General features: G+C 40.1%; 1 protein-coding gene across 1 annotated transcript in view; it reads right to left on the bottom strand.

The window, feature by feature from the left end:
• Nucleotides 1-21,838, bottom strand: part of sirt7 (sirtuin 7) — a 31,474-nt gene extending 9,636 nt beyond the window's left edge. Inside the window, exons 1-7 of the mRNA XM_072242027.1 lie at nt 21,666-21,838; nt 13,938-14,075; nt 10,714-10,818; nt 8,016-8,086; nt 7,156-7,228; nt 3,053-3,151; nt 39-275 (exon numbers count right to left, since the gene is read on the bottom strand). Of these exons, the coding sequence (XP_072098128.1) occupies nt 39-275; nt 3,053-3,151; nt 7,156-7,228; nt 8,016-8,086; nt 10,714-10,818; nt 13,938-14,075; nt 21,666-21,755 (813 nt within the window). The 5' untranslated portion in view covers nt 21,756-21,838. The remainder of the gene's footprint in view (nt 1-38; nt 276-3,052; nt 3,152-7,155; nt 7,229-8,015; nt 8,087-10,713; nt 10,819-13,937; nt 14,076-21,665) is intronic.
• Nucleotides 21,839-25,354: the final 3,516 nt, after the last annotated feature.

The raw sequence follows: 25,354 nt of genomic DNA on the forward strand, positions 1-25,354 counted from the left end.
GAAGTGACAAAGGAAATTTCTGGAAAACAATGCTTAACCTTTAAACTGGATCCAAGGCAAATGATGACATCAGCTTTCTTGGCTGCCTCGGCTGCTCCCTTCCAGTTCAGTGGCTGCTCCAGCGTTCCCTTTTCACCAAAGTGCACAATTGTGTCTCGCAGCTCACTGTCACATTTGTGACATTTTCTTCCAGTATTGTGCCTGTGTAGTGATGTGCGTTCAGTAACATCAAACAGACGAACGTATTCTCGGTTAGGGGAGCAGTATGTGCAAACCTGCAAAAACCACACCATGAGGAAGTAACATATTGAGACATTTGCCAATATCTCTGCTAAGAGAAAGTCCATAAACATTGAAGTTTCAGACTCTCTTTAACACAGGAAGAACATAAAATTTAAAAGGCCAATATTTTACAAGACAACTTTTTAAATTTCGTGAAAATTGCCCAGGGAAGATTTCATGTTCCCAGTATTATTTATTGATTTGTTTGTTTAGCGCAGTTTGCCTTCTTTTGCACATTGATTGTTTGTCAGTCTTCGTGTGTAGTGTTTTATTGATTCTATTTCTTTGTTCTACTGTGAATGCCTGCAAGAAAATGAATTTCAGGGTAGTATACGGTGACATATATATTCCTTGATACAAATTTACTTTGAACTTTGAAATACTCTGTGGCTGATGGAACTGACGGGCACATGAGAAACAGAGAGGTGCTGGCAAAGCACCCCTCAATTGACAGGTACTGTGCGTGGATAGGGAAGTTTTAGAAGGATATGGACCAAATGCAGACAAAAGAGACAAGCTTAGGGAGGCCACTTGGTAAACATGGATGAGCTGGGCTGAGGGACCTGTTTCAGTGCTGGATAATCTGAAATTATCCTTTAAATCTCAAAAGGAAGGAAAACAATTTTTTCAGCTCCTCCCCTGTTGATCTGTGGAAGTTACAGTAAGGCAAGGGTTAAAGACAACTCCCAGGCAAGCACAGCCTCTGGCAGTTGTGGTCAAATGAGCCCTTTGAAGTGACACCACCGGAGACAATCTTGGCTATTGCAGACAGATAAGGTGAGAATGACAATGGCAGTATGCAATCAACCCAGAACATAGCTTGCCTTTACTTAATAGAGGGTGCTGGAGATAGGTGAGATATGAATAATGAAAGGATGTGAAACACATGTAACAACTAAGGGATTATTGCTTTACTAACTTCAAAATTTCATCTGTTGTCAGCTTGAAGTTTCGATTGACTTTTAACACCTCTATTATGCATGGCGATTGATCTTGCAAGTAAGGAAGTTAAACGTATACAATTTACCAAATGGTCAATATCCATAATTGATAAGCCAATTCTGTATAAAAATAGCAATTTTCTGTTTTGACTTCAGAACAGTGTGGGTGACACGGATAATGCTGCTCTCCTCGTGTACAGGTAAAATGGAACATGTGAGTATGTTGCTCCATCTGTTTCAGTTTAGATCAGGGCAGAACTAGTCCACGTGTGCACTGTGGGTGGGCATGGTAACATAGTGGCTAGCAAACATTTTACAGTACCAGCTACTTGGGTTCAATTCCTGCCACTGTCTGTAAGGAGTTTGTATGTTCTCCCTGTGACCGGGTGGGCTTCCTCTGGGTACTCCAATCTCCTCCCACAGTCCAAATATGTACCGGTTGGTAGGTTAATTGGTCGTTGTAAATTTTTCCATGATTAGGCTAGGATTAAATTGGGGGATTGCATGACTGAAGGCCCGGGAGGGTCTATTCCATGGTGTAACACAATAAATAAATTTTAAAAAGACGACTCCAGTCGTAAGAGTAAGTGTGTTCTGGGCCCAGTTATTTATTGTTGGCAACTTCTGAACGTTGCACATCTAATAGACCCCACCATGCACAGATCCATCATTTTGAGAAAATATGAGATGCACCACCCCCCACCCCACTTTACCCTGACCAATTCTTCCACCAGCCATACATGTTAGAGGTAAATTATATCAGCCAACTACCCAAACAAGCATGGCGCATGGGAGGAAATGTTAACACCTGGGATAATACATGCTCACAGGAAGAATACACAAGCTCCATGTAGGCAACATAGGAGCTTAGAATCAATCTCGGGTCACTGGAATTGTGAGAGAACTACCAAGATTGCGAATGTTTTAATAGTAATTCCTAGACTGTTCAAAAGTAAAAGGTTCGGCCCATTCTATCACCAAGACTTAAATTGTTATTATTTCTGCTTCAGTTGCACTTTTGACATTTTTACTCAATTTTATCCTTTCCGGAAAAATAAACTATTTTATATTCTTGCTTTGTAAAATTTAGAAAGATTCATACAAAATTATGAGGGACATAGTTAGGGTAAATGCAAGCAGACTTTTTTCATTGAGGTTGTGAGAGACTAGAACTAGAGGTAATAGGTTAAAGGTGAAAGGTGAAATATTTAAGGGAACCTGAAGGGGAACCTGTGGAACCTGCTTCCAGCAGAAGAAGTGGATATAAATTCGACTTCAGCATTTAAGAGAAATTTGGACAGGTACATGGATGGGAGGGGTATGGAAGGCTATGGCCGAGGTGTAGGTTGATGGGATGATAATGAATAATAGTTCAGAATAGACAAGAAGGGCTGAAGGGCCTGTTTCTGTACTGTAGTGCCCTACGACTCTAACAAGCATTCCCCTCAATGCCAATCGTCTTCTCCCTCCACGTAACCAAAGTTAATTAATCTCAACTGAAGCAATAACAGGATAAAAACTGGCTCCAGTTTCAGGATTTACAATGAATACACAAGCCAGATGACCATCTGGAGATTATAAAAATGTAAGTAGGTGAACACTGAAGACAGCTGATTTTCAAAAAAAAAATCAATTATATTTCCTACTGCAGTAACAGACTTCTTGCTGTGGTAAAGGCCATGCAAAAGCTCAAAACAATTACAAACTGATCATTGTAACTAATCTTAAGAGAATAAACAAAAGACCATTTATATCTAATATAAATTATAAATTGTAAAGATTGAGAGAATGACATTAGAATATGCTCTCAGTATCCTCTATTACCTTACCTCTACGTACATATTTCCATGCAGTTCTGAAAGTGCTTTTCTAGGTAAACTGCTTCGTAAATGTAGCCCATCACAATTCTGTGACACCACATGTTGCACCTGAAGGGAAATCAGCAACAGAAATACATAAACTGTTAACAATCACGAATTCTGGTTTGGTTCGGAAAAGCACACAAAAGGTATTCAAATGTCAACCTGATATTGTTCTGAAAGATTGATTTATGAACTGTGCAACTTTCAATAAAGGCAGACACCAAAACATCAATTTATAGTGAATGAAACCAGCTCAAGCCACAATCACTCTCAACTCTCTCAGGATGTCTTCAGTATGGGTGGGGGCAGGGGTGGGATGCTGGTTGGGTATTCTCAACCAAGAGGTCATTATTTTACAATGCATTTCCCTTACTTCAATTACAAGTTAAGTAATGTAATTTAACATTCTATAGCATCTTCAACTGTTTTCCAAAAATGCTAATCCAAGAAAGATTAACCAGCAACAAATGACTAAAATATAAAATAGCTAAAAACTGTCAAAAATTTACAATACAGATTACTTTGTGAACTCGCCAATTGTAAGATCTTATCTAGGAGGAAGAGAGAACCATGTTCACAGGACATGGCTACACTGGATCTTGAAAATGAATTAATTTACAATCAGCTGGTTTTCAGTGAATTAAAGGAAATTATGTCAAAAGGAATAAGTCAGCAAGGGCACTAGATATTTGCATTAATTCTATACCAAAAATGGGCTAGAATTCATAAATTCTGATGGATAGTTTCAGTTGCATTTATCAAGAGTTCATTCATTGAACAACTGCATCTGTCAACAATAACCAGGGAGTTACAATCATTCAACAGCAATTAAAAAGATTTATGCCCTATGTTTTAGGGTCCAGTTTATATTTTATTATTTGTTCTTAACCTCAGCTAGTGCACACTGTTATTTTTGTATTTTAAAAATAATTTAAAGAGTAATTTTAGCACAGTTGCATTTCCATTCAGTTAATTTAGGTCATTTCAGCACCAACTCTGAAGCCATTTGAATTGCACATGACACTACTTGCCTTAGCTAACATTTCAAAACTGAAACAGTTCTAAAGCGAGTTGCTTAATAAGCACTGACCAGCGCTGAAAATGTTATTTTTTAAAAATCCTTTGACATGATAGATTGTTAAGAGTTTCATTAAGAACATTTGACATCTTAAAGTATTTTCAAAGTTAGTAAAATGTCACATTTTATAACAGGCACATTAATTTTGTGTACCACAGCTTTCCATGAAATAGGAAGCAAAACCAAAATCACTCATTTTTAAGTACAAATTATTTTGGGATGTGGATATTGCTGGTAAGACCAGCACTAATTGCTCAGCCATAACTACACTTAAGATAGAGTGCAGCCACATTCCTCTGAAGGGAATGAATGCTTAGGTATGTGATCCCAATTTCCTAGGCTGTATTGAATGGAGTGAGGTAAAACTTCAGGAATGTTGGGCTGTTTCAATTTCTGAGGAGCTGAGAACAGAATTAACATTGAGTAATCATGACCAAACATTCCCACTTCTAATGGAACGAAGGTCATTACTATAACAACTAGACCTTAATGTAGAGCATTTGGGCCCTGCTATCAATTTACATGGACTTCTGCATTTAATCGGCATATATTCTCAATTTGCCAGTACTCATTTTTTTTTTTCTAATTTGGGACAAAAAAGTTAAACACATTTCCAAAGCTCTAGGTCTACAAAATTCTAAACAGAATGAAGTAATAAAAGAAAACGTGAACTTCACTGACAGGGCTTCCAGGAAACCTGGACTGTCAGAGCTTTGGGGTTCATATGAACCATGGGTGGAGTTGGGAGCCTTATCTGAGAAAAAATAAGGCTGAATAAAATCAGGATCTGCTTAACTTGATTGAGTTATTCTTCACAAAACAAAAATAACAATTAAAGCATTTTGGTTGATACTGTGCCCACAGACTAGAATAATATCTAACATGAATAAACAACAAGGGTATAGAATTCACTAGGAAACCAAACTAAATAGGCATTTTCCAGCCTTCCAGAATGAACACAAAAACAGATTTTAAATACATATTAACATCAGAACTAGGATGCACAGGGAACAATTTCAAATTGTTCGATGCCACATCTAGAGCAAAGGATGATAGTAATAAATTTCATAATTGAACAGATTGTTGAAGTGGGATGATATGTGGTCGGTGATGTTTAACACTGAAAAGCTGAATCTTTGATTTCACTCAAATAATAAGTAACAAAATAAATACAATTATTAAAATGTGGGTGTTTAAACAAAAATCTGTAAAGATAATTCGTAGCTGACAAGTAAAATAACAAAAAATGTTAAAAGGCATAGAAAGCCATTGGTTCTGGTAGAGTGCAAAATGGAAGATTGAAAGATATTGAAATATTTATGAAGCAGGTAGGCAGTAGCTGAAGTTGTGTGGCTAATTCTGGTTATCATAATACAAGAATGACCAACGAAGACACAGTGGAAATTAGTTAAAAGCCACCAGGAATGAAAATTTCAGTTAAATGGAGAGGTGGGGAAAAGGCTAAATTCATTTCTAGGATACATTTCCCAAAACCAGTGAAGAGAATAATCAGATAGTATTGTTGGTTTGGAAGACACAATGGCAAAGAAAAATACCAAGTTAATCTTCTTGGTTATGGCCTGAAATTTCAAAGAGAAACACTGTTATTCAGTCACTCCATTGGAAATCCTGAACTTACACTAGCCCACTACAGAGAAGACCCATTAGGTGACAGATACCAGTTTTTGTTACTGCATTTAGTGGATTCCACAAGTAGTGTAGAAATAGCATCCAGTCTGGGTAGGATTGCCCAGCATTATAAAAAAGGAAAAGGGGGCGGAGGGGGGGAAATCACCTCTTCAGTCCAATAGGGAGACCTGGGGAATGATTGGAAACCCCATTCTTATCAAAGGCAATTGGTGGTTTGCAGATCAAGAGGTAAAGGACGAATTATATTTAAGGATTTAACTATTGCCATATCATTTAATGTGTTTATAATTACAATTTTTTCCCTATTTTAAATTTATGTTTGGAGTTGTAAAAAACCCAGGCACATTTTCAAGTCTGTGTCAGTCAAGGACATTTACAGACTTTAACAATAGATTATGTGCTCCACCTCTTTGCTTTGGTTTCTATTGAAATCTTTGAGGTCATTGCAAGGGTCCAGCCACCATCAAGGTCAATGACATGAATGGTTAGTGAGATTGATCCTCTCCCTCCAGTTCCAGCATATGGATGAGTGGGTGCTGTAGGTAATGTTCAAACTGATGCACCAAACATAACATAATTGGACCCAAAAATTTCTTAAGTGCAGATGTTGTGCAACCTCGAGGAAAACTTGCAGATGAATATACTGCTGTTGCCCCTCTGGATGGCAAAGGTCACAGGATGGGAAACTGCTAAAGTACTCATGAAAAATTAATGAATTTTGTAGATGCTGCACATCATAGTAACTGTGGCATTGTGGTCAGGTAAATGCTTAGGGTGGCATATAGATTACCAATCAAGCAAGCTGCTTAGCCCTGGATTGTGTCAAACATGGAATGTCTTTGGACCTGTCCTCAGATTCATGAAGGTTATTTTCAGAAGCAAAATTTATTGCAAATTGCAATGGTGTTGTCCAACATCCAGAAGGGTGCCAATACTACAGATTTGGAGTAATTGCAGTATGGTTTCAATGATTCAATAGTGACTATCTCTTAGCTAAAATGTATTAATGCTTTATTTCTTTGGCTGTTCTTTCACTAGTTTAGTGAATTTGGTGCTTATGCTAATCTAGCACGAAAGCAGTGCAGGGATTCTGAAATTTACCATACATGATATGAAAATTAAAATTTTATTCCTCTTTCACTTAAAATAATCACTTTTAGAATTCAGTTATGAACCTTGTTATGCCAATGAGGTTTAAAAATTACCTGTGTGACCATAATACTGACATTTCTATCTTAATTGTCTTCTGTAAGGTGGAAAATTCTCCTTCAAAATTATCGAGGTGAACTAAAGTGTCCCAAAGAGCAGATGCCGAAATGCAAGGAAAAATTATAGCTCTTACCAGCTTTTCTTTGTAAAGTTTTGCAATACCCATGTGCGTCAGTGTGGGCTCTGCCTCACTGAGGTCTCCTGTGCTTTATAACAAAGACAAAAAATATTCAGAACAACAAAATAATAAGCAATTATATTTTGTTGCCTTTTGTTTAGACCAAGAAAATCTTTTGATTATGCTGCTGGGTAGACACTAAATATTATAGTAATCCTCAGACTAAGTGTAAATTGGCAAACAGCATCTGACCTAATTAATAGCAGCTACACAAACACTTATTGGCACAAACCCATTATCGGGATGCATTCAGTCGCTTTGAACTGTTAACAATCATGAAGATTTTATCAGATTATCACTAACAGATAGGATGGAATGTGGCTTCAAATATTCAACTTCTCAAAACAAGGAAAAAAACTACTCTTTGGAAACTCTCAATTCTCATACTTCAAGCAATGTTGGAGCCAACCCACATATTATGTTTATGGTGATTTAAAGAGGCAATAAAAGAAAGGTCACATCTGAAAAAGTTCAAATAGATCTTGTTAAGAGAACTGGAATTAGCTTTGGTAATTTACTACGAATTAAACCATAACACCTGCTGGTATCAAATGTGCTGGAAGAAATACCCCAAAGGCTTGAATAAACCATAAGGTTGAGAATATTTTTACTTTGGTCTAAATTATTGTCCAATTCTTCTTTTGGCTAATACTACCAAAATATGACATGTTTTACATTAAATAGAATAAATTACAACATTAATTACACTAGATAATACATGCTTTCATCCTAATATTCTACGCATTATATACTTCATTACTTGATTTGTTCTATTTGGCATTAAATATACACTTGCATAAAGAAATTTTTCTTACCTCACTGTCCTACCACTCTGCAATAAAGTCCATACTCCATTGGGGCCCCTATAATCTGGGATCGAAGCAGCCTGTGCAAAAACAAGGCAACGTTATTATTACAATAAAGAAATATTTTCCAAGTACTTTAGCATTAAATAAAACAATTATTTTCACAAGAAATTGTGCAGACAATCAAAAATTTGCTTAAAGAGAAAACTTTGGAGGAACTTGAGCATAGATAACAGAGGAGGAGATGGAATTCCAGAGGTTGGAGCGTGGAAACTCCCTCACAGTAGAACCTGAATGAACTGATGGTTGATTTATTACTGTCACCTGCACTGAGATACAGTGAGAACGTTTTGCTTGCATGCCATCCAGAAAGATTACTCCATACATCGAGGTAGTATAAAAAGAAAAAAAGAGAATAAGTACCAAATATAGTGTTACAGTTAGAGAGAAAGTGCAGGGAGATGAAAGATCTATGGCGAGGTAGATGGAGAGATCAAGAGTTTAGTCTGAATCATTAACACTCGGTTGAATGACATTCACTAACACATTAAGGTAGAAATTAGACAGTGAAATTTATTGCTCAAACTAAAGACCAGATTGGAAAATCAAATGCAAATCATACTCCTAAGCATAACCTAGATTATATGCACCATGTTTTAGGCTTGGATTTTTTAAAAACAAAAATTAACAGAAATTTCACTTAGAAACAAAACTATTTTTTGAAAGTAGAACTCATCACTCCAGTTCTCAGATCACTACACTGGCTTTCTGTCCAGCAGAGGATTGACTTTAAAATATTTCTACTGGTTTATAATGCACTGAATGGTCTTGGGCCAAAGCACATCTCTGATCTCTTGCTGCATTATGGACCTTCCTGAGCTTTCAGGTCATCTGGGGTGGGTCTGCTTACCGTCCCCAGGGTCAAACTTAAACATGGTGAAGCAGCTTTTAGTTACCATGCTCCATGTATCTGTAACAACCTTCCAGAAGATCTGAAGTCTGCCCCAACTTTAAGCTCTTTTAAATCAACATTTAAAACTTTTTCAGTGTAGCTTTTAATTAGAATCTCTTGCCCTGTAACTTTTATTTATTTTTGTGTGTGATTTTATTCTTTATATTGCCTGTAATTTAATATTTGATTTTTATATCTTGTTTTATGTAAAGCACTTTGAACTGCCTTGTGCTTGAAGTGGTACAAGTAAATTTGCCTTTCCTTTTAGTGTTCAATGAAACATCAAAGTGTGTGATTGAGAATAAGACCATAGGAGATAGGAGCAGAAGTAGGCCATTCGGCCCATCCAGTCTGCTCTGTCATTCAATCATGGGCTGATCCAATTCTTCCAGTCATCCCCACTCCTCTGCTTTCAACCCATACACTTTGATGCCCTGGATTAAATTGATTAAATAAGCAATTTAATTTCCCTTTACTCATCTCAGAATACCTATGCCCTCTTTAATACCTTTTCTACTGAACAGAAAAATAGAGGGAAATGTAAGAGGAAATGGTTAGATTGATTTTAGAGCAAGTTGAAAGGTCAACACTACATCATGGGCGGGGGAGCCTGTACTGTGCTATAATGTTCTATGTTCTAAACTGAGGGTTACAGATGAAATAAACAGTTACACAAAGTCTTGAAAAGCAGTTACCTGCCGCTTAGGAAAGACCTATTCACCTTCCCCTCCAATCCCCAAGCAGGAAAATATAGACAAAGATTGGTAGATCCATTTCCTAGTTCACAGGCTAGTGTACAGACATACCATTGTCGCCTGAGCTCCAGGGTTGTTTATGTAGTGTTTGCATATTTTCCCTGTGCCTCCAGTTTCCTCCCACATCCCAAAGACAAACAAGTTGGCCGGCTAACTGGCCACAGTAAATTGTCTCCAGTGTGAAAGCAAGTGATAGAAGTGGATTGAGTTGATGAGAAAGTGGACAGAATGAAAATAAAAGGATTGATACCAGATTAATGTATCTGATGGATGGTGAACGACATTGATAGTTGGCACACACTATTTTTGTGCAGCATCACTCCACGACTGAAAAGTACAACCGTAAGAAAATTTGAAAAGTTGCAGCTTCTGGCACCCTTCAATCCAGTAACCCATCATTAAACTTATGAAAGGCTTTGGTGGAGTTGATATATCAAAGTCCGTATCTGTGGGGAAAACCTAAAATAGGAGCCACGAAAGTTAGTCATTAATAATTCCTGATTAAATAAAACCCACCTCCACAAACTGTTGATGTGAATACCATGGTGCATTTAAGGGCAATTGGAAAAGAATTTGTGGAAGAAATAAGAACAATGTCAAGGGATTTGAAGTTTGTTCAGAGCAAAGCACTACGAAACAAAATAAACTGTTTTCTTGTACAAAAGGTCACGCTCTCATTTCCTGCATTTCATTATTTCATGTCTATGCAAATCATAAAGAAAAATACACCACTCTGAGTATTGTTATTCCATAGATACTCAATACTATTTAAATTGATGGAAGTCTTTTCAAATCAGTCACAGCCATCTGAGGGGAAAGGTGTACTTTACTGCCCTCTGGTGGTTTCTTCAGATAGCAAATGAACCACACAAGGAATGGATATTTTCTTTTCCATGCAAATATTACAATAACTACAAACTATTACTTTGAGGGTCAATACACATGAGCTCCAAATAAAAGTTCTTTTTTTTCCCCAGGCTTGGTCATGTTGCTGCCTTACCGTGCTGATTCCAGCGCCAGAATAGATCACTAAATATTGCGCTGCCTGAATAGCTGCTGCCAGCAGGTTAATTTTTCTCTTCAATTCTTCAGGTTCATCAATGACCTAAGTAGAAAAATAATGCAACATATAATGAATTAACATGTCTTCTCTGGACCAGTATCTTACAGAATAGCACTTCACATATTGCTTAGAGTCACTTAAAGTAACTTGTTCTGAAGACTTGAAAGTCCAATATTAACACCTCCAATGGCTTTAAATGTCACCAAGACACTGCAGAAATCTAGTTAATTCTATAATTTAGGCAAACCCACAAGACTATTTCAAATCAGAAAACACATCAGATGAGAAAAATGATTAATTAGACCATAAGACATAGGAGCAGAATTAAGGCCATCTGGCCCATCAAGTCTGCTCCGCCATTCAATCATGGCTGATCCTTCTGTTTTTCTCCTCCTCAACCCCAGTTCCTGGCCTTCTCCCCATAACCTTTGAAGCCGTGTCCAACCAAGAAACTATCAATCTCTGCCTTAAATACGCCCAACAACCTGGTCTCCACAGCTGCAGGTGGTGACAAATTCACCACCCTTTGGCTAAAGGAATTTCTCCGCATCTGTTTTGAAAGTGCGACCCTCTATCCTGAGGCTGTGCCCTCTTGTTCTAGTTTTATTAGTGTTGATTAGTTTAATTAGTATAATTAGTTTTATTAGTGTTGATGGAGGATGTATTTTTACAAGCAAGAGAACTCTTACTTGTGCTTAACAATTCATGCATTTGGCACACAGAGGGCTTGGCTTAATATTTCATTTGGAAATAGAATTCAAATTGGTTATTATTGTCACAAGTACTGAGATACAGTGAAAAGATTGTCTTGTATACTGTTCACACAGATCAGATCATTACACAGTGCAGTGAAGTAGAACAAGGTACTACAGTAACAATGCAGAGTAAAATGTAACAGCTACAGAGAAAGAGCAGTGGAGGTAAACAGAAGATGCAAGATCACAATGAGGTAGATTATGAGATCAAGAGTCCAATTTACCAGGGAACTATTTAAGTCTTATATCAGCAGAGTAGAAACATATCAACTTCTGCCTGAGAAGCGACTTGGATCTGCTCCAGTTTGCCTACCAGAGCAACAGGCCCACAGCAGATGCCATCTCATTAGCTCTATACTCAACACTAGAACATCGCAACAGCAAAGATGCACACATCAGGATGTTGCTATTGACTACAGCACAGCCGTTATCCCCTCAGAACTAATCAATAAGCTTCAAGACCTTGGCCTCAATACCTTCTTGTGCAATTGGATCCTCAAGTGCAGACCCCACTCAGTTTGGATTTGCCATAACATCTCCTCCATGATCTCCATCAGCACAGATGCAACACAAGGCTGTGTGCTTAGCCCCCTGCTCAAATCGCTTTGCACTTATGACTATGTGGCTAAGCATGGCTCCAATGCCATTTTTAAGTTTGCTAACAACACCACTATCGTAGGCAAATTAAAGGAAGTAATGAATCGGCATATAGGAGAGAGATTGAAAATCTGGCTGAGGGGTGCCATAACAACAACCTCTCATTTAATGTCAGCAAGACCAAAAGCTGATTATCGACTTTAAGGAGGAGGAAACCAGAGGTCCATGAGCCAGATCCTCTGAACCATGAGGATCAGAGATGGAGAGGGTCAGCAACTATAAATTCCTCAGTGTTAACATTTCAGAGGACCTGTCCTGGACCCAACATGTAAGCATGGCAGTGCCTCTATTCCTTCGGAGTTCGCGAAGATTTGACGAACACCTAAAACTTTGACAAGCTTCTATAGATGACTGGTTGCATCACAGCCTAGTACGGAAACATCAATGCCCTTGAGTGGAAATGTGATTTAAGTATCCTTGATTGTGAAATGACTGTTGGTGCCAGATGGGGTGGTTTGCATATCTCAGAAATTGCTGATCTCCTGGGATTTTGGGATTTTAATGTCTCTAAAGTTTACACAGAATGGTGTAAAAAAAATACAGAGAGCAGCGGTTCTGTGGAAGAAAATGCCTTGTTAATGAGAGAGGTCAGAGGAGAATTTCCAGAAAAGTGACAGTAACTCAAAAAAACCATGCTTTACAACAGTAGCGTGCAGAAGAGCATCTCTAAACACACAATACAACAACCCTTAAAGCTGATGGGCTACAGCAGCAGAAGACCACACCATGGTCCAATCCTGCACCTAATAAAGTGGTCACTGATTGTGTATTGTAACTTTTACAGATCCTGTTGTCAGCACAGGAGTTCGGTGACTGAAATACATCATCTCAATGAGCCAATTGTAATCCCTTCTAGAATTCTTTAGTTTGAACTTCTAGCAAAGAAAGGTTGTGCATCTACAAATGGTTATGGTATATTTCACGGGCTCAGCCAATCAAGGCTGAGGTATACAATAACTGCACATCATAGTCACAAAGTACCAAGAGATAAAGAATCAGCTGATGTTTTTGATAATGTGGCTTGAAAAATAAATACTAGATGAGACTCCTGGAGAATCCTCTCTCTCCAAATAATGTGGGAAGATCTTGACATCTATTTTAAAAAGGCCTACAAAATCTTGTTTAACCTCAAAATTTCATCCAAGATGATTCTTCATTTGAATGAGGACAAATTTGTAACATGAATCACAGATGAGAGCACTACCACAGGGTACAAACACCATTAATTGACCACTGGGCATTGTTATGATGTTAAAAATGAATTAACGCTCATTTCTTTTCATATACTACAGTTCTAATAACAATCAACATATCAAGGTTCATGAGAGCAGATCCATTTGGTCTTCCCAGGCAAAAGCTGTGTAACTATACTTCTAATATAAATTGGCTCTGGGTAAAGATCATGCCTGTCAGGCAAAGAAGTGAATTCAGGCAATAGCAGGTTCGGGGAAATGAATGAATAAAGACACAAAGGGGTGAATGAAAGGCAACACAAGAGAATGCTGGAATCTGGAGCAACACACAAGAACTCAGTGGGTCGAACATTTATGTACGGAAATGGACTGATGACATTTTAGGTGGACATCCTTCATGTATTACTCCAAAGATTGAAGGATCTCTAAAGATAAAAGCTGGCAGAGTTGGAAATATCTCACTAGTCATGCAGCAGTGGTACAGTGAATATTTCAAGTCAATGGCCACTCATGTGTTTCTAGTTCTTCTTTTCCCAATATTGTACAAATTACCCACTTCTTCCAATTTCCTCTTCCGTGCCTCAGTCTTCTGCTTTCGCTTTTCCAACTCCTGCACGGTGTCAACACATGCCGAAAGCAGGGCAAGATCATCCTTTGTTCGTAGCTCTTCGGGCTTTTGAAGAATTGCCGACACCTGCAAGGGAATAAATTAGGGATGTTTTTTAAAAAGGGAGCATTAGAACGAGTAACACATGATCACCAATTACCATTGATACTGATTCAATCATACTAGTTAAATACTCAATGATGAAAAATGTGTAAGAGCTGTATAAATAACTCCAGAGAAAAAAGGTGCATCATGGTCTATAATCGCACTACTCCTTACTGAGTGATTGACTGAGGATATCCTTCATAAATATAAAATTAATAATGCAGCAAGCAATAGTCCTTTATGGCCATGGTTAAAATGTATACCATTTGAAGTGCAAAGAAAACAGTTTGAAAATCCCTAATGCGAAGAATACTTTATTCTATTAAATACATATCTGGAAAACTCAACCCTTGTAATACAGAACTATTAAAGGGTATGCTGGATGAGTCAGTTCCTTTTATCAATGGGTCGCTGTAATTCTGGTTCATCATTCATCATCGCTCACGTCAAGTTTCTCCCACAAGTATTAAATCTACGTAAATTATACAATTTAATGTGCCCTCAAGGAACATTCCAAGATCACAAGTCACAATTTCTTCCCTTGAGCAATTTTTGCAATGAATCATGAAAGTTTACAAAGTTTCATATCCATCAAAGCTAATGCATGTCAAGAACAAACATTTAGGCTGCTGAGTTCTTTTCATCTTTCAAATATCACAATCCACAATTAAAATCTTATTTATGACAGTGCAGTTTAGAATCCTTTCTATCTTCACTGATATTCTGTACCTATGCAGAAATAAGTAATACTTAATACATAGGCTCTTTATATTGAAGCCAAAAAGTTCCACATTTCCAAGTGATAATACAATTTGAAAATATAATTATGCAATATATACAGTACTATGCCTTAGACACATATATAGCTAGAGTGCTATTTGCACAGTATTATATATTACGTCTTTCCAGTTATCAAATAACGCTTAATACTACTGAGCTAATACAAAGCTAAGTACTCTTGTTTCTGTTTCCCAACCACATTTTTACTTTAACTAATATACAGTACTGTGCAAAAGTCTCAGGCACCCTATCTGTATCTACATGCCCAAGACATTTGCACTGTACTGTACAGAACATAGAACGTTTCAGCACTTCAGCCCATGATGTTGTACAACCTTCTAGCCCACACCAAGATCAATCTAATGCTACCCTCCTGCAAAGCCCTCCATTTTTCTTTCATCCATGTGTCCATCTAAGAGTCTCTGAAATGTCTCTAATGTACCCACTACCACCACCCCTTGGAGAATATCCTACACGCCCATTACGGTCTCCAAGCTGCCCACCCACCAGGATTTCTGTCAGCTAACAAGATTCATTGCCTGGTACTAGATCCAGTATGGCCTCTCCTCTAGTTAGCCTGTCTACAGATTGTGTCAGGAATCCTTCCATACATAATCATAAATACGCAGATGAAAGTGCAATGTGTTGGCCAGTTTTTGACAACTACACCAGGGCAGGAGTTGAAGTTAATTACAGAGGCTGAGAGAATGTTGTTAAAAAAAAAGAGCAGGAGATAGAAGTACATAGTTTCCTGAAAGTAGAGAGACAGCCAGACAGGGTGGTGAAAAAGGCCACCTCAGAAAATTTGCTTTCATTGATCAGTGGATTGAGAACAAGAGCTGGGATGAAATGATACAACTGTAGAAGACATTGGCATACTGTGTGCAGGTCTAGTCAGCCAGCTCTAGGAAGGATGTCATTAAGATGGAAAGGGTATTGAACAGGTTATTACTGGGCCTGGATGGCTTTACAGACTGGATAGGCCTAGGCTCCCCCCCCCCCCCCAGAGCATAGTAAGATAAAGGGTGACCATAGAGAAGTGTATAAATAATAAGGAGTATTGATAAGGTGCATGGTCTCAGTCTTTTCCCCAGAGTAACGAAGCCATAGATTTACTGTGTGAGGGGAAAAGCTTTAAGGAAACCTGAGGGGTAAAACAGAGGGTGTTTCAGTGTGTGGAACAAGTTGCCAAAGGAAGTGACAGACATGGATACAACCACAATGTTTAAAAGACATTTAGATTGGTGGATGGACAGGAAAGGCTTGGACTAATATGGACCAAATGCAACTAAATGAGACTAGCTCAGGTAGACATGTTAGTCAGTATGAGCGAGCTGGGCTCAAAGACCCGTTTGTTTTATAACTCACCATTACAAAAAGTCAGTAGTAGAGAATAGCAAGTAATTTATTGTGCGACAGCACTGCCACCATGTGGTATTGACAGTTCTCCAGGCATTTGATGTTTCAATATTCAGATAAAGCTGGGAGAAATGTCTCATTAAAGGATAACATGACAGTTATTTTTAAGTGTTAATCATGCACCGAAGGATTAAAAAAATTTCCAGTATAAACAATGATATGATTGAATCACCGATGCATAATATTTTCCCCCTCAGGCATTTACCACAATTGTCTCCATCCTAATTATAAATGTGTTCCATTGAATTTAACTCTTAAGAGATACAGGCCCATTGGGCTGGGTAAGCTACAATAACTCTACATTATAATCAAGCTTCAGATGGGAAGAATTAATAAAACACATGCCAATATCAAAAAAATGCAATTTACTAACTTAGAAAATGGCATTTTGTTTCGAAAATAAATACTTTTAGCAAAATTGGGAGGCCTAGCAGTGACTATTTACAATCCTTGTAGGGCTTCATAGCATTCATTTCATGCTCCACAGCCTTTTGACCAGAACTATTTCGACCTTGGAAATTTTAACTGTGACACTAATAAACTAGCTAACATTTACACTCTTTCTCATTATCCCTTGAAAGCATTGTGCTGGAGCACAAATCAGACTGGTTTCTATGAATCTTTCGAAACCTTGCCAAAGATCCCATCATTAATACAAGAGAATATCACGTGCACAACCAATTCTTATCCTTTTTTTTGGCGTGTGCCTGCGTGCGTGCGCGTCTGCGTATCCATGATGTTGTCCTTTTGTTCATGGCTTATACAAGGCGCAGAGTGAGAGAGACTGTGTGGCGTGCCACTCCTCACACAGACATTTTCGCAGTATTTTCCCTTTATTTTACGAGGTCGAGTTGCAATCTCAACACTCAACCCAGCACGAATGGAAAGCGTATTCGGGCGCGGACCCGACTAGTTTCAAACCCAGGAACCTCCGCTCCCAAGTCCGGTGCCGATGTTGTTGTGGCACCAGCCGGCCCTACCAATTCTTATCCTTAAGTCCTCCTAAACTAACCAAAGATGATTCCTAAAATTCCTTCTCACTGGCCCTCATGCAGTTCAAAGTTACTTGCATTACTTACACCCACAGAGATGGTTCAAACTTGCCTACTCAGAAAGTCACTCATGCAGTAATTAATATCACTGCCACAGATGTGCTTTACACAAAATTCAACATTATTAATTGACCTGGATTGAGTGTTATGTGTGTGTTCCACAAATAAAAGACCAAATGCAATTTTTCTGTGTACAAGAACAGTATATTCTACTCATACAATTTTGGTGCTTTTTTAATAAATGTTTAATGATGAAGATTTATTGCCTTTACATGTACATAAAAATTCATAAATAAATTCAGAAATAAATATATAGTAAAATGCAACTTGATGAATGGACTCCTGTAAATGGATTTCTTCAGGACAGTAACTCCCTTGCACGCAGGGACATTTTGGGCAGCGCAGATCATACAAAATGCTGTCTTATAGCACTAGAGACCCAGATTCAATCCTGACCTCTGTAGTTTTTGTAGATTCTGCATGTCATCTGAAACTTTGATGAACTTTTATAAATGCACAGTGGTGAGCATCCTAACAGTTGCACAGTTGGATGATCAGCCATGATCATAATAAATGGCGGTGCAGGCCCAAAGGGCCGAATGGCCTACTCCTGCACCTATTTTCTATGTTTCTATGTTCCTAACTGGTTACATCACTGCCTGGTATGGAAACAATGCTCGGGAATTGAAAAGATAACAAAGTTGTGGATAGAGTTCAGTCCCCTCCCCACCATTATGTACATTTACAAGAGGTGCTGCCACAAGAAAGCAGTGTTCATCATTACAAACCCCCACCAGACTATATTGTTCTCACTACTCTCATCAGGCAGGAGCTACAGAAGCCTTGGGTCCCACACCAAATGGTTCGGGTACAGTTATTACCTTACAACCAGCAACCTCCTGAACTTTACTCTCCACAACCTATAGACTCTACAACTCATATCCTCAAGTTTTTAAAAAATTATGCAATTTGTCTTCTTTTGCATGTTTGTAAGTTTTTCACTTATTTCTTGTGTATTTCTATTGTAATAATAGTTTCTATTATATACATTTTCCTGTAAATGCCTGCTTAAGGCAGTATATGGTGACATGTACAAATTCTGATAATAAATTTACAGTACTTTGACCTTGGGCACTGCCTGTGCAGTTTGCACGTTGCCCTCGGACCTTCCGGGCTCCCTCCCTCATCCTGACATACAGATTGGAAGGTTAATTGTCCATTGCAAATTGGCCCTAGGGCAGAGGGGAGTGTAGAATGTGGGGACAGTTGATGATGTCAGTATATATAATGGAGCTCATATAGAATTACTGTAAAAGAGTAGCTGATTATCAGTAGGGACTTAGTGTGAAAATGGGCCCCTTAGTCTACCACCATTCCATGATTCTACATCCATTAATGATTGCATTACCCTTTGGGAGACCCATTTAGCATCATACTGTGACTGGCTGACAAATAACATTCACAACAAAGTTCAAAATAAATTTATTATCACAGGACAAATATGTCACCATATACAACCCTGAGATTGGTTTTCATGCAAGCATACTCAATAATTAATAACAGAATCAATGAAAGACTGCACAAGCTTGGACATTCAATGTGTCAAAAGACAGCAAACTGTGCAAATACAAAAAAAAGCAATAATAATTAAATAATCACAAGAACATGAAATGAAGACTCCTTGCAAGTGAGTCCATAGATTGTGCAAACATTTCAATGACAGTGAAGTTGAGTGAAGTTATCCCCACTGGTTCAAGAGCTTGATGGTTGAGTTGGTAATAACCGATGCTGAACGTGGTGCTGAGAGTCCTGAGGCTCCTGTGCTACCTTCCTGACAGAAGCAGTGAGATGAGAGCACGACCCGAATGGTAGGGGAGTCCCTGATGATGGATGCTGCTTTCCTGCGACAGTGTTTCGTGTCAATATGATCAATGATGGGGAGGGCTTTACTCATGGTGAACTGGGCCATATCCACTGCTTTATGCAGAGTTTTCCATTCAAGATCATTGGTGCTGCCATACCAGGCTGCAATGCAGCCAGTCAATATATTTGCCACCACACCTATCCAAGTTTATCAAAGTTTTAGATGTCATGTCAAATCTTCGCAAACTCCTCAGGAAGCAGGGGCACTGCTGTGCTTTCGTTATACTTGCACTTACATGCTGGGCCCAAGACAGGTCCTCCAAAATTGTAACACCGAAGCATTTAAAGTTCCTTCTCCACCTCTGGTCCTCTAATGAAGACTGGCTCATGGACCTTTGGTTTCCTCCTCCAGAAACCAATGATCAGCTCCTTGGTCTAGCTGACATTGAGTGAGAGGTTGCTGTGGCACCTCTCAGCCAAATTTTCCATCTCCCCCATATGCTGACTCACCACCTTTGATTCAACCAACAACCATGGTGTCATCACATCAGCAAACGTAAATATGGCATTTGAGCTGTACTTAGCCTCACAGTTATAAATATAAAGCAAGTCAAGCAGGGGGTTAAGTACACAGCCTTGTGCTGATGGAGATCGTGCAGATATTGCCAATCCAAACTGACAAATAGCCTATTACCATATCCAATCCAATCCATCCATACATCTTTGCTTAACAATACCACCACCAAGAGGGCACACCTAGCAGAACAGCAAGATGCCATCAGGCAGCATCTTTTCTGGGTGAGCTATCTCCCTCTGGGTATACAACTACTTCCACCCCAGAAGTACTTAATGCGATACTAACGAGACACAAAATTTACACTTTCTCTCATCTTCTGAAAGCACTGTGCTGGAGTACAAATCAAAGTGGGTCGCAACACCTTCTGAAACCTTGCCAAAGGCCGCAGCTCCATCAGGGGTGCCACCTAGATGGTTCAGGTAGTAGAGCTGTTCCACAGAGCCAGCTGCAACCCTGCTTGTGGAGTTTGCATGTTCTACCAGTGACTGTGGTATTTTGGCTACACTCTCCTCTCTTTCCCCCTCTCCCCTCCCCAAACCAGGGCCCTAGTTTCCTCTCAAATCTCAACAATTTGCTGGTAGGTAGATCCATTAGCCTACATACGTAAATGATAGTAAGATTTGAGAACTGACATAATGAGAATAGTGCAAACTGGTGTTTGGTCATCAGGGTCTAGGTGGCCAAAAGGACTGTTTCTGTGCTATGTGGCTTTGCAAGTCCACAGTACCTCGGCCATTAATGGCCAGAAACTAAACTGCGACAGTGACATAAATATCGTGGCTAAGGTGAAGTCAGAGCTGGATATCCTGCAGAGGTAGACTCATGCTTGAACATAAAGTTTCTGTATTACCTGCAAACAGGAATACTCAGTCCTGCCTGGATGAATGCAGATTCAACAACTACACCAACTCAATGCTATCAAGAGGAAAAGAATCCCATCCCCACACGGCATTTTTGATTAGCAACCATCAGCAAACCTAGACAATGATACCCTTCAAATACACATCATTTGGAGGGTAATCGACGAAGTGCACTGCAGTTACCACTTAAGGCACACCAACACCACTACCACAGGTCTCTCTACCATCGACTGGGGCAAGGAGTAACATGGAAACACCCAGGATCACTTGCAGGCTTCCTCCAAATCAATTAGTATTGAGAGATAGAGATATATAATAATCCCTTTCTCCATTGGTGTCCGCTGTCCATCTCGGAAATTACCCGCCTAAAATAACAGCATCAGGAGAACATCCTTATACTGTAACTCCAGCACTTCAATATGACTTAATGTTACTCGGAGCAATAAACAATAGTATTGTGAGCACTGCCCACATTCGCTGCTTCTCCTCCCTTCAAAAATATAAATTCCCTTTTATATTTTGTTCATAAATGACCAGGAGGTAATTTCAATGGGCTCATCTTTCAGGATAACACACCAGCACAAGCGTTAACCAGCAGTTGAGGCGACAGCAAAGTTGCTCCACCCCAGAGAGGAAATGAATATTCATGCAGGGAGCCGGGCCAACAACATTTATCAGTTCCCCACTTTTCTACAGAACTGATGCACCCTCTCAGTACCCCATCCCCGGTCCCCGACCACCCGGGGATGTGACCAGGGTTACCGATGGAAGTTGGGAGGCTGGGGAACCGGTCTGAATAACAGGAGGCCTTGGCCACCCGGCTCCGCCCCACCCGTTACTGACACTGAACACTGAGCCCGACACTGAGGGAGGGGGAGGGAGGCACTGAGGACAGAGGGTCTGTCCGGGGCGGGTCGGGGCTAGTCAACCGGTGCGGCCCGGCAATCCGCGGCCCTCCTTCCCCAGCTTCCAAAGACAACCCGCAGCCGACACCGACCAAAGGGAAACGCCGGAACCTAACCAGTTTGATCCGGGCCCTCTGCTCCTCCGCTGCTCGCTTCTGTCTCCGGTCTGCCGCTTTCCGAACCTCCCTCTGAGACACACCGGCCATCGCCGGCCAAGGGGCGGCCGCACCGTCAGGGCCCTTTAAACAGCGAGAGTGCGCGGCGGACAGAGAAGCCCCGAGAGCCGGGCCGTGTCAGAGTGCGCTCCCGCCGCACAGCGGCCCCTGACGGCCGGAGTATTCTCCTTCCCACTACTGTACCTCCCAGGGCTCCAGAGCTCCCTTGGATTGTTGACTACACAAAATATTTGGGGTTTTCATTGCAAACTGTCGATAACTGTTCATGGCAAATGTTTCACATTTCTTCCATGACGGTGGCCTTGACATTTCCAAGTCCCCGACCTCTTTTATTCCAGTGGGTTTACAGTCACTTGATGTTGGACTTCGGGAGGAATCCTGCATCTACTGTTAATAGTTTCTGGGTCTAAATGTCAGCAACTTCTAGTTCATTCCTTGGCCAGCACACTATTGATGACTGCTAGGGCAAATGTGTTGATGGCTCTGATCTTGTTCTTCCCATTCAGCTGGCTTTTTAGGACCTGTCTCACTCTTTGGAGGTACTTGGATCTTGCAGCCTTCCTTGTGTCCTCATTGTGGCTTCCATGCACCTGCAGGATCCCCAGGTATTTGTAGCTGTCCTATACATCTGGTATGTGGCCTTCAGGTAACTCGTCTTCTTCAGTCTTGATGAGTTTGGTTCTTTTCTCTACCATCTGGCTGCACTTTTCCAGTCCAACTGACATATCGATACTTCTGCTGTACACCCTTGTCAGGTGGATTAGAGAGTCAATGTCTCTTTCATTTCTGGCATACAGCTTGATGTCATCCATGTACAGGAGGTGGCTGATGGTCACTCCACTCTTGAACCTGTACCCATATCCACTCTTTGAAATGCTCTGGCTGAGGGGATTCAAGCCTGTAGAGAACAGCAGTTGCGATAGTACATCATCCTGATAAGTTCCACATCAGAGTTAACTTCTAACATTGTCCTCCAATGGCCCACTGAGTTGTTGACGAAGGTCCTTTGTGTCTCGTTGACCTTGTACGGAGACAGGCATTCCGGGATCCTTGTGTGGGATACGGAGTCAAATGCTTTCTGGTAGTCAATCCAGGCTGTGCTTAGGTTGATCTGTCTGGTCTTGGAGTCTCGCATGACTGCTTCGGCTACCAATAGTTGGTATTTGGAACCTCTGGTTCCATTACCAATCGCCTTCTGAGCAGCTCTCAGGAATTTACACATATGTTCTTCAGCTTGGAGGCAATGACATCTGACAGGAGATTCCATGTTGTTGACAGGCAGGTTATACGCTGGTAGTTTGATGGTGCTGCTCCTTCTTTATGAGTACTGTCCTTCCTTGAGTTAGCTAGTCAGGGTGGGAGTCTGGTTCATTTGAGCTTACAGCTGTGTACGTAATGCTGTTAGTTTCTTCAACCAAGAGGTGGGGATCATGTCAGGCCCTGGTGATGTCCAGTTCTTCATACTTGCTACCCATTGCTGGACATCTACTGCTGTGATGGTGACTGGCTCTTCCTCAGGGAGATTGCAGAGGCTTGGTTGTTGCTCTTTCAGCCACTGGGCACTGGTGTTTTGTGATGCTCTTTTCTCCCATATACTCTTCCAGTACTCCTCAGTTGCTGCCTTGGTTGGTTCAGGAGCTGGCATGTTGTTGCTCTGGAACTGTGCAAATACTTTTCCTGGTTCTTTGGAGAAGAGTGCATTTATTCGCATGGCCTCTGCATCCTTAGGGTACCTTTGTAGTCTGGTAGCCAGAGCTGTTAACCATTGCTTAGCAGTTTCCAGGACTTCGGCTATGGACTTATTTTTGTACTTCCTTACTAGCCGAGATGCGTCTTTGATCTTCACAACTTTCTGCAGCTCAGTTAGTCTGCTGACCTCCACTATATATATATAACATTATAGAAAATTGCTATATTATTCATACATGGTTACATAATGTATATATGGTGGATACAGCCCTGTCCATCAGAGGCAAAGCTCTTCCCCACCATTGAGCACTGCCACAAAGAAGTAGCACCCATTTTCAAGGGCCCCCACCATTGAGATCATGCACTCTTCTTCCTACTACCATTGGGCAGGAGATACAGGAGCCTTAGATCCAAGGTCACCAGGTTCAGACAGAGTTACTACCCTACAATCATCAGAGTGGAAAATTTCACTCACCTCAACTCTGAACAGATTCCACAAACTAGACTCACTCTACAACACACGCTCTCAGTATTATTTATTTATTGAAGAATTTGTCTTCTTTTGCACATTGATCAGTTGCCAGCCTTTATTTATAGTTTCAATAATTTCTACAGTGTTTATTTATTTTCCTGTAAATACCTGCAAGAAAATTGAATCTCAGGGTAGTATATGATGACATATGCATACCTTAATAATAAATTTACTTTGACTTTGATGAAATTACTTGACATATTTTGATTTTTTTTCCAATCTAATATACAGAAAGCATGAGTTGCAGTGATATATGGATTGTATACTAAACAAGCAACTTCCTTAAAAATTCCCAATTTACATAGTTTTAAAACATATTATAACTAGACAGTCGCAGGTACAGACCATTAAAATTGACAAATTACAGGGGGTGATTGATAAATTCGTGGCCTAAGGTAGAAGGAGTCAATTTTAGAAAACCTAGCACTTTTATTTTTCAACATAGTCCCCTCCTACATTTACTCACTTAGTCCAGCAGTCGTGGAACATACGGATCCCTTCTTTGTAGAAGTCGGCGTCTTGGACCTCCAGGAAGTGGTGCACAGCCGGGGTGATTGATAAGTTTGTGGCCTAAGTTGGAAGGAGGTGAGTTATACAGCTCTCATTATATGCACGTGCAGTTCAACTCTTTGAGTGATTATGCAGAAAGTTTAAAGTTTATAACTGAAATGCCCGCTTCGCTAACGCTACTACCGTGGTCCGGAATCTCCGGAGCAGAAGGCCCCGAATCCTCGGCTTTGCTTGTTTCAGCGGCCGGGGCGAGGTCAAAGGCGCTCGGCAGAGGATGGCGCTCGGGAGGCTGTATCAGAGGGGCTGGTCAGAGGCTTGAAGTTTTCGGACGGATGGGCTCAGGGTCGGCTGTGGTCAGGTGCTTCCAAGGCATCTGCAGTTGTCGGTGCCTGGAGGTTTATGGCAGGGAGTTTCTCCCTTTTGCCGCCTGCTATCGGGGATTCGGGAGTCAATCGGGACTTGAGACTTTTTTTTACCTTGCCCATGGTCTGTTCTTTATCAAATTATGGTATTGCTTTGCACTGCTGTAACTATATGTTATTATTATGTGGTTCTGTCAGTGTTAGTCTTTGGTTTGTCCTGTTTTTCTGTGATATCACTCTGGAGGAACATTGTATCATTTCTTAATGCATGTATACATTTCTAAATGACAATAAACGAGGACTGAGTGTTCTCATAATCTAAAAAAATACTTATCCTCAATCAACAGATTATTTGAATGTTAGCACATTACAGGGCCTTGTTAGGTGCACACTTTCACTGGATTTCCACGTCACAACTGTGAATGTCCCTTGAAGGTGCTTAGTTTATTGAAAATCAATTAAAACGTGTTGAGGTTGTGAATGGCACAATATGAATTAAAGCTGTTTTCTCTTGCTTCAAAATGAATTGCCTATAA

Source organism: Mobula birostris, chromosome 24 (genome assembly GCF_030028105.1).
Source record: "Mobula birostris isolate sMobBir1 chromosome 24, sMobBir1.hap1, whole genome shotgun sequence".
NCBI lineage: Eukaryota > Metazoa > Chordata > Chondrichthyes > Myliobatiformes > Myliobatidae > Mobula > Mobula birostris.